The 9,899-nt window shown below is 43.5% G+C and overlaps 1 protein-coding gene across 1 annotated transcript; it reads left to right on the top strand.

Moving 5' to 3' along the window:
• The first annotated feature begins 8,735 nt into the window (after window positions 1-8,735).
• Window positions 8,736-9,686, top strand: LOC142108492 (olfactory receptor 12D1-like). The gene has a single exon (XM_075192183.1). It carries the CDS (start codon window positions 8,736-8,738, stop codon window positions 9,684-9,686), a length of 951 nt encoding a protein of 316 aa, XP_075048284.1.
• The last annotated feature ends 213 nt before the right edge of the window (window positions 9,687-9,899 follow it).

Genomic DNA, 9,899 nt, shown 5'->3' with positions numbered 1-9,899 from the left:
CTCAGTTCTACTTGTGTCTGCAGCAGCTGATCCGCTCTCCGTGCTTCTCAGTGTTCCTGCTGGTCTCTACTCGCCAGTCTGCATCGGATCTGCGCCTCACTGCTTTCATCTCCTCTAGACCATCGCTACTCTTCAGGGTCCTCCAGGAGTCCAGTTCTACATACTACTGCTTCCTGAGTATTTGTTCCCCTGCTGGTCTACCTACCTGTGCGCTGCACCTACTTGATTACCGCTTCACCCTCCAGGGACTTCGCATCCTGCCGGCCTCCAGCCGTTCAGGTATCTCTGCACTCCTGTCTGACAGCCTGCTCCTGAACCACGGTATGCATACTTCTCATTGACTGTGCTGGTGTATTGCATATCTTGCTGGACTGAGTTGTTCTCCTCTGGAGCTTACTATCCGCTGAGACTTTTGCCATCATTGACTGTGTTATCTTTTGCCCGGATAGTTTCTATGACTTTGTATTATTGCAGTGCTGTTCAGTCATTACGATATTGTGCATGTCATTGTGGATCAAGTTCAAGGTGCCCGTGTATCCTCTGTATTGCAGTCTCTCCCCGTGCTCCTCCTCACATATATATTCAGTGGTACAACTTGCTAGAGGCAGACCACTGATTCCTGTTTCCAGTGTCACCTGTTCCAGTGTCCTCTCACATAGCAGTGGTACAACTTGCTAACGCAGACCACTGACTTCCCGGATACCTTCACCTGGATCCCATTCCTTCACCCAGACAGCGGTACAACTTGCTAAACGCAGACCGCTGACTCTCATCACCTCCTCGTTTATTACTACATATATATCACCAGTGCTGCTAGTCATAGACTTTCCTGAGCATCTCTATCATCTGCTGTCTCCTGTTGCGTGATCACCCCGCTACCAGAGTACCATATTACCACCTATACTGCTCTGGTAAGCTTATCACCTGGTGATCCCTGGGTAAAGACTCCTAGTGCCCGTGACAGACCTATATGGTGGCATTATTACTTCCTTCTTTCTGCTACTGAACGCTCTCACTATACAACTAAGCATCTGACTTGCCCTCCTCATAGCTTTGTTACATTGTTTACCTGTCTTTAAGTCACCTGAAATTGTGACTCCTAGATCACTTTCCTCCTCAGTAGTTTCCATTATACTATATTTATCCATTGGTTTTGAGGCCCAAGTGCATAAGTTTGCTCTTTTTGGCATTAAACTGTAGTTCCCACTCTCTTGACCATTCCTGTAGTCTACCTAGATTTTCAATCATTTGTTAACCCCTCTTTTTGTGTCTAACCTGTTGCATATTTTTGTGTCATCTGCAGAAAGGCATACTTTCCATTTAAGACCATTTGCAATGTCACCAAGCTTTCAAGTTTGACAGGCTGCGATGTAGGACAATGTCAAAAGCCTTACTAAAATCCACATAGGCTACATCATCGGCCCACTCTTGATCTATTACTTTAGTCACCCAGTCAAAAATGTTAACATTTTTTTACATAATCCCTACTACTAATGTATGGCTCACTGGTCTGCAGTTACTTGCCTCTTCCTTGCTTCCACATTTGTGCAGTGGGACTACATTTGCTCTTCTCCTGTCCTCTGGAATTATTCCTTTAGCTAGTGACTGATTGAATTTTCCTGTTAATGGTGTTACCAGCACCCCTTTAAGATCTTTTAGTATTCTTGAATGTATCCCATCTGGCACCATTAATTTATCCACTTTCAGTTTTAAGAGTTCTCTTAGGACCTTCACCCCTGTAAATGTACCTGTATATACCTCATTTTTATGAGTATACCTGCAACATAACTGTGGCCCTTTCCCTGCTCTTTCTGTAGTGAACACTGAGCAAAAATAATTATTGAAATGATCTTCTATTTCCTTGTCTCCCTTAACAAGACTCTCACTTTCTGTCTTCAGTCTTATTATTCCTCCTTTTGTTTTTCTCCTTTCACTTATACCTAAAAAAGTTTGGCCCCCTTTACCTACCGAGTGCCATTTTTTCTTCAGCTTGTGCCGTTGCACATCTGATTACCTTCTTAGCCTCCTTCTGTCTAACAAGATACACTACTTTATCTTCATTTTGCTGAGGCTGCTTATATTTCATAAAGCCATTTTTTTTGCTTTCACTATACTTACTACTTCTTTTGCAAACCACACTGGCTTCCTTTTCCTTAAGCTTTTCTTAACCCTTTTGATACAAAGGTCTGTTGCTTTAAGTATTGCACCTTTTAATTTTTCCCACATCTCCTGCACTCTTTTAAAGTTCTTCCACTCCAAAGAGTCACTTAAACATTTTCCCATCTCTACAGTCAGCCTTCCTAAAATCTAACAACTTTGTTTTTGTGTGGTATGAGTCAGTCTCTGTCTTTATACTAAACCATACTGCTTGATGATCACTGGATCCTAGGTTCTCACCCACATTTATATCAGACATTGTGTCACCATTTGTAAGAATTAAGTCTAATATTGTGCCTTTGCTAATGGGCTCCCTCACCATTTGCTTGAGGGATGCTCCCTGCAAGGAATTCAGAATGTCCCTACTTCTAGTGGAACTTACAAAAGACCCCTCCTAGGGGTTTTGATATTAAGGTCTGTTCATTTACTAACAAATGTAGCCTATTAGAATCTTATATTTTGTTATGTATATGTATGATATACATTTATTTAAATGGTAACCCAATACATTAACAATGTCACCTCACTAAAGGAGAAAAGTCTAGTTTAATACTAAGCAGCAAAAACAATACTAAACACATTCAGTTTGCAGTTGAATTGTATGTCACATACATAGATGCATATTAGATGTCAACTCATTACATTGTTATTTTGTAACATATTTTCATAGATAATGTAGTTTCAAAGCATACCAGATATATTATTAAATCAATAATATTGACAGTTCTTTTCTATGTGATTTGGTTGTAATTTGCTGTGTGCAATCACCATGTATTAAGATATAAACAATGACATGGCTACTGTAAAAATATGTAGAACACATTAAACTATTCTGTTTCCCAAAAATTAATTGCTAAAAATTGAACCTTTGCTTCAGAAAAGTAAATATATATAATTAAGCTTAAGGAGTTCCAAGCCACATTGTTCCAATTAAAATTACAATGCTTAATTTAATTAGAATGCAATGTAAGGTCCAAACACACTTCTCAATGAGCTGTTGGATGCTGTGGCTGAATGACAGGATGTGACAGGGCACCGTTGGACTGTTGGGATCATGACTGCATACAGTGACAGGTGTGGGCATTGTCCTACTGCATTCACCATCCATCCAGGCTGATATCAGACAGTGCCCAATCACATGTTGATCAGGAGTAACGGCCCTTTCAGAACCATACACACTTTTATTTGAAAGCAATTAGTTCTAAAATTTTCTTGTCAGCTGTGAAAATCATGTATTGGCACTTTTATGTTAGTAGGAAAAAAAATAAGTTAAAGATTCTTATTACTAAAAGAAAGTTTCAATATAAAAATACTTTACTGAGACTTTTTAATCAGGCACTGTGCATAAACAGATATATGCTAAATGACACTTATTCTACTTTATTTTATTATTCAGTTAAGTTTAAGCTCAGTATGCTCATTTTGTTTGAAATGTATATTTACAATTTCGATGAATGTCTTCTTCAGTGCTAACCAGCACCATCAGACAGGGTATATAAAAGCAAAGTGAAGGAATATTTTTGAGCACAGCAGTAGACTAAATAATATTTATTTTATTCAGCTTAGGTACATTAAAAGAAAAATACAAAATAACTTTAAGATGGGATTGAGTGGATCAACCTATATAATTATTATCTTTATATTTACCAGCAACTACTTTTACCTGTTATTATTCTTGCCTATTTCCATTGTCCTTATTACCTCTCCTTCTATTATTCCACGCCCTAATTGGTTATTGTCCTCCATCTTGCTATTGTCTCCCTGCTTATTCTTACCTGTTATCCGCTGTCCTTATTATCTTACTGTTCTGCTATCATTCTTACCTGTTTTCATTGTCCTTATTATCTCACTGTACTGTTGTTCCATGCCCTCCACACCCTAGTTCTTTATTGTCTTCCACCTTTTCATTGTCTTCCTGCCATTGTTCTTACCTGTTTTTCACTGTCCCCACTATCTCACTGTTCTGTTACTCTCTCTCCCTACTATGCCTCCCCGCTCTCACTCCTTACCCTTACCTTCCCCCTGCCCCACCTCTCCCGTTCCTCCCCGCCCTCCCCCGCGCGCTGCTCATTTTGCTAACCTCATCCCCATTTCCCCCCTCTCCTCTCCCCCTTTCTTCTGTGCCCTCTGGAATGCCAGATCCGTCCGCAACAAGCTGACTGCCATCCACGACCTATTTCTATCCAACTCCTTTAACCTTCTTGCCGTTACTGAAACCTGGCTCTCCGATTCTGATACTACTTCCCCCGCTGCCCTCTCCTATGGTGGCCCCTCCTTCACCCACTCAGTCAGGCCTGGTGCCCGCCCAGGCGGTGGAGTTGGCCTCCTCCTCTCCTCCACCTGTACTTTTCGTGTCATTTCCCCTGTATCCTCCCTCTCCTTCTCGTCCTTTGAAGCTCACTCCATCCACCTCCGCGTCACTGTCATCTACCGCCCCCCTGGCCCCACCTCCCTCTTCCTTGACAACTTTGCTAGCTGACTTCCTCACCACCTCTCCACCGATCTCCCCTCGATCATTCTCGGTGACTTCAACATCCCCATGTACAACCCCACCTACCCTGCTTCCAGCAAACTGCTCACCCTCTCTTCCTCCCTTGGTCTCACCCAATGGACCTCCTCCTCTACCCACTGCCTTGGTCCCTCCCTTGATCTTGTCTTCTCCTACCTATGTAGTCTCTCCGACTTCTCCATCTCTCCCTTTCCTCTATCCGACCACCATCTCCTCTCCTTCTCTCTCTCCTCTTCTCCTGCTCCCCTCCCCCTGCCCAAACCTACTCTGTCCATACGCAACCTCGACGCTCTTGACCCTGCCTCTCTGTCCTCCTCTCTCGATACCCTCCTTTCTCCCCTTTCCTCCCAGGCCTGCCCCAACCAGGCGGTCTCCCTCTACAATCACACCCTCACCTCCGCTCTGGACGCGGTCGCCCCTGCCCACTCCGTCCACCCCCGCTGCTCCAAACCCCAACCCTGGCACTCCAAATTTACCCGCTTCCTCCAAAAATGCTCCCGTACCGCCAAACGTCACTGGAGATAATCCCGCTCCCTGGCTGACTTCCTCCACTTTAAATTCATCCTTTCATCCTATAGCTCTGCCCTCTCACTCGCTAAACAATCTTTCTTTAAATCCCTCATCTCTTCCCAGTCCTCTAACCCCTGCCGCCTCTTCGCCACCTTCAGCACTCTCCTGGCCCCCTCCCCTCCCCCCCTCCCTCCTCCCTGACTGCCTCCTATTTCGCCTCCGTCTTCTCCTCTAAAATCAAGGCCATCCAACTTGAAATCTCCTCCTCCACTCTCTCTTCCACCCCTCCCACTCTTCCGTCCTCCCCCCCAAACCACCTTCCCCTCCACTCCTTCCGCCCCACCACCGGCGAGGAAGTCCACTCTCTCATTTCATCCTCCCCCCCACTACCTGTCCCCTGGATCCCATCCCCTCCCACCTTCTTCGCTCCCTTTCCCCCACCACCTGCTCCCACCTCGCTCACCTCTTTAATCTCTCCCTCTCCACTGGCATCTTCCCCTCCTCCTTCAAACATGCTCTCGTATCCCCCATTCTTTAGAAACCTAATCTCGACACCACTTCTCTCTCGAACTATCGCCCCATATCTCTTCTCCCCTTTGCCTCCAAAATTCTCGAGAGGCTCGTCTTCAGCCATCTCACCTCCTACCTTTCTGAATACTCCCTCCTTGAACCTCTCCAGTCTGGTTTCCGCCCCCTCCACTCCACTGAAACTGCCCTGGCTAAAGTCACCAATGACCTCCTCTTTGCTAAAGCCAGGGGCCACTTCTCCCTTCTCATCCTCCTTGACCTCTCTGCAGCCTTCGACACCGTTGACCACCCCCTCCTCCTTCACACCCTCCAGTCTTTCAGCCTCTCCGGCCCAGTCCTGTCCTGGTTCACCTTTTACCTTACTCACCGATCCTTCTCTGTCACCACCTCTGGGTCTCTCTCCCCCATCCACCCTTCCAGTCGGGGTCCCTCAGGGCTCTGTTCTGGGACCCTTACTCTTCTCTCTATACACCTCCTCCCTGGGTGAACTCATCAGCTCCTTCGACTTCAGCTACCACCTTTACGCTGACGACACTCAACTATACCTCTCCTCTCCTGATCTCTTTCCCTCCCTCCTCTCCAGGGTGTCCGCCTGCCTCTCTGCCATCTCCTCCTGGATGTCCTCTCGATTCCTTAAACTTAACCTTGCCAAAACTGTGCTCATAGTTTTTCCTCCCTCTCATACCTTATCCCCTTCTGACCTCTCCATCACTGTCGACAACACCTCTATCTCCCCTGTCCCCCAACTTTGCTGCCTCGGTGTCATCCTCGACTCCTCTCTCTCCTTTGGCCCCCACATCCTCTCTCTTGCTAAATCCTGCCGCTTCTAGCTGCGTAACATCGCTCGCATCCAGCCCTTCCTCTCCCAAGATGCCACCAAATGCCTTATCCACTCTCTGATCATCTCCTGCCTGGACTACTGCTACCTCCTCCTCACTGGCCTGCCCCACTCTCATTTCTATCCCCTTCGATCTGTTCTTTACGCTGCCGCTAGGCTTATTTTCCTTTCTCGCCGCTCCTCTTCTGTCTCCCCCCTCTACCTAGCCCTTCACTGGCTCCCATTCCCCTTCAGAATCCTCTTTAAGCTCCTCACACTTACCTACAAGGCCCTTGCCAACTCCACTGCGCCCTACATCTCCACCCTCCTCTCTATTCATGCTCCATCCCGCCCTCTCCGTTCTGCCTCTGACCGTCGCCTCTCTTCCACCCTTATAACCTCCTCCCACCCGCGTATCCAAGACTTCGCCCGTGTTGCCCCCCTCCACTGAAACAAGCTCCCTCCCTGCATCAGAACTTCCCCTAATCTGTCCTGTTTCAAACGGGCCCTAAAAACCCACCTTTTTCTTAAAGCCTTTCTGTCTCCCACTTAACTTCCTACCTTATCTTCTGCCTCCGTCCCCCTACTCTCCCTTTCTCCCCTGTGTCTCTCTGTCTGTCCACCCCTCCCCTTAGATTGTACGCTCCTCTGAGCAGGGCCATCTCTCCTCCTGTTGCCACCACTTCTAACTCTGCTCTCCAGCTACTTAGCCCTCCTCCTCGAGGGTCCTCCACCCCACGTCCACTCTCACTCCCTCCTCCCCCCTGGGGTTCTCCCTGTCTTCCGTGCCCTCCTTCTTGGGCCCCGTCGTTTGCGGATCCTCCCTCCCCCTTCCCCGCCCTCTCTAGCTGTGCATTGAGCTTACTGAGTTACTGTGCTTACTGTTTACTGTACTGTGCTGTCTCCCATTGTATTGTAATTTCTTTGTCCCTGTACTGCGCTGCAGACGCCTTGTGGCGCCTTATAAATAAAAATTAATAATAATAATAATAATAATAATAATATTTATTTTATTCAGGGGATCATGAACATGTGTAGAAGTCTGCCATTTGCCTCCAGCTGTGGGAGATGTAGGAATGCTAATGAGTAAGTTGAAGAGTGCCATTTATTGGATTATTTTTATGAGCACATTAATATTAATGATAAGTTGTTTATTGGTCTTACTTTTCAATGAATACTGACTCAACTGTATCATCAATTTTCAGTCTTCCATGATTGTTTGACTTAACTATATTAATAACTTCCGGTGTTTAAATTGATATTTTTGGTTATTTTGCATCACTGTAAACCATGAGATTGATGCCATAATTTTTTATGTAAAAAATGCTTCTAATAAAAATGTTGTAATAAAAAGATGGGATTGAGTCTTTGCTTTCATTCATAAAGAAAGTCCAAGCTGTTATGTGAGTTACAGTTAATATGTAAATTTTGTATTAGACAATAAGAGTCCTCTCTGTTAAAATTGGAAACAAATTAATGGCACTTGCAGGCAGCTATGAAGACTGTGTGAGTGAAGTAGATAATGTTGTAAAAAAAATAGCTAAAACTACTGCAATATGCAAAAAATGTAACATTGACGATGTGTCACAGAAACTAAAATTGAATAATATTGTACCAGTCTACTAGTAGCCACTAGTAGCCACCAAACTACCTAATGGCCATTGTTTTATTTTTCATTGCTTACTCCATTTACCATAACTGTCTGCAAGTGAGAAGTCAGCATTAAAGCAATATATATATATATATATATATATATATATATATATATATATATATATATATATATATATATATATATATGCAAAATCCATTAATTTATTTTAAATGGATTCTAGATAGTTTGGATGTCTACAAAACATGCTGCCAGAGACATCTGCCTCATTTTCACATTTTACCACATTATACTCATATTTCTCTAGGAGCAATTGAAATTGTGAACCCCACTGGATTCAACTACATTATAGTTCTGGGACATAAAGAAATGCTGTTAACAAGTTGCACCATCCTGGGTAACTATGGTCCTCAGCACGTCACCACTGCACAGCTTATTGATGGGAGAATTTAATTCTTAAAAAATTCTCTTTCCCCATTACTTTGCTAGATTTGGCGTTACTCTGTCTTTAACAGCGTAACAATAGCTTTTGTCAACAAATAATTTGAGAAATAATAATGTTTTTTGCTTTCATTGTTATTTCACTGCATCCCTGGAATGTAATGGGCTTAGAAAATTACACATGTGTCACAGACTTTGTCTTGCTGGGCTTGACAGACCATGCAAAGCTTCAAGTGACCTTGTTTGTGTTTTTCTTGATGCTTTATATAATCAACTTGTTAGGTAATTTCTCTATTATGGTCATAACCATTATGGATCCCAACCTACACACTCCCATGTATTTCTTTTTGTGGAATTTGTCATTTCTTGACATCTGCTATTCTTCTGTGACTGTTCCAAAGATGCTCATTGATTTCATGACCCCAGAAAAGACCATTTCTTTTGCAGGCTGTATCTTACAAATACATTTCTTCCATTTCCTGGGTAGCACAGAAGCTATGCTCCTTACAGCAATGTCATATGACAGATATGTGGCCATAGGCAATCCTTTGCGTTATTCCAACATTATGAATAGTAGAGTTTGTCGATATTTGGCATTAAGTTCATGGATGTCTGGTTTTTTCCACTCTCTGTTACAAACAGTGATGACTGCAAAGCTTCCGTTTTGTGGGCCAAACTTGGTGAAGCATTTTTTCTGTGATATTAAACCAGTGCTAAAGTTGGCTTGTACTGACACTTCTCTAAATTTGAAACTTCTTACAAGGGTCACTGGAACAATAGCTACAACAGCTTTACTATTAACTCTTCTTTCTTATATATCCATCAGCAAATATCTCCTAAAGATAAAGACAGCAGAAGGCCGAAAACGTGCATTCTCCACATGTAGTGCTCATCTTACAGTTGTCTTTCTCCAATATGGAACAGCTATTTTTACCTACTCGCGACCACCCACACAAGATTCTTTAGATGAAGATCGTGCTGCTGCCGTTCTGTTTACTGTTATAACTCCAGCATTAAACCCAATTATGTTTACACTGAGGAACAAAGATATGAAGAAATCGATGAAGAAATTTGTGAAGACTTTACAATTCAGACTTGCATACAATAAATAGCAAGTTGTATAAGTTGACCACATTGGATATATATTTAAGTGGCAGATAATAACATCAGTGTTGCTAAAAGCCTTTTTATTCCCCCTGTTTATTTTTAACATTTTTACTTGGTATCCTGGTATACAGTTGGTAAGGATGAAACAATATAACAGTCCATAATGGACACCCTTCATAAATTTCAATTGGGGTGATCCAAACAAAGACAAAACAAAA

The sequence above is a fragment of the Mixophyes fleayi genome, chromosome 12 (genome assembly GCF_038048845.1).
Source record: "Mixophyes fleayi isolate aMixFle1 chromosome 12, aMixFle1.hap1, whole genome shotgun sequence".
NCBI lineage: Eukaryota > Metazoa > Chordata > Amphibia > Anura > Limnodynastidae > Mixophyes > Mixophyes fleayi.
This window is presented reverse-complemented; position numbering and strand designations above follow the sequence as displayed.

Excerpts from the sequence above, each read along its gene's own strand:
- LOC142108492 (XM_075192183.1), top strand. The coding sequence starts at position 8,736 with ATGGGCTTAGAAAATTACACATGTGTCACAGACTTTGTCTTGCTGGGC.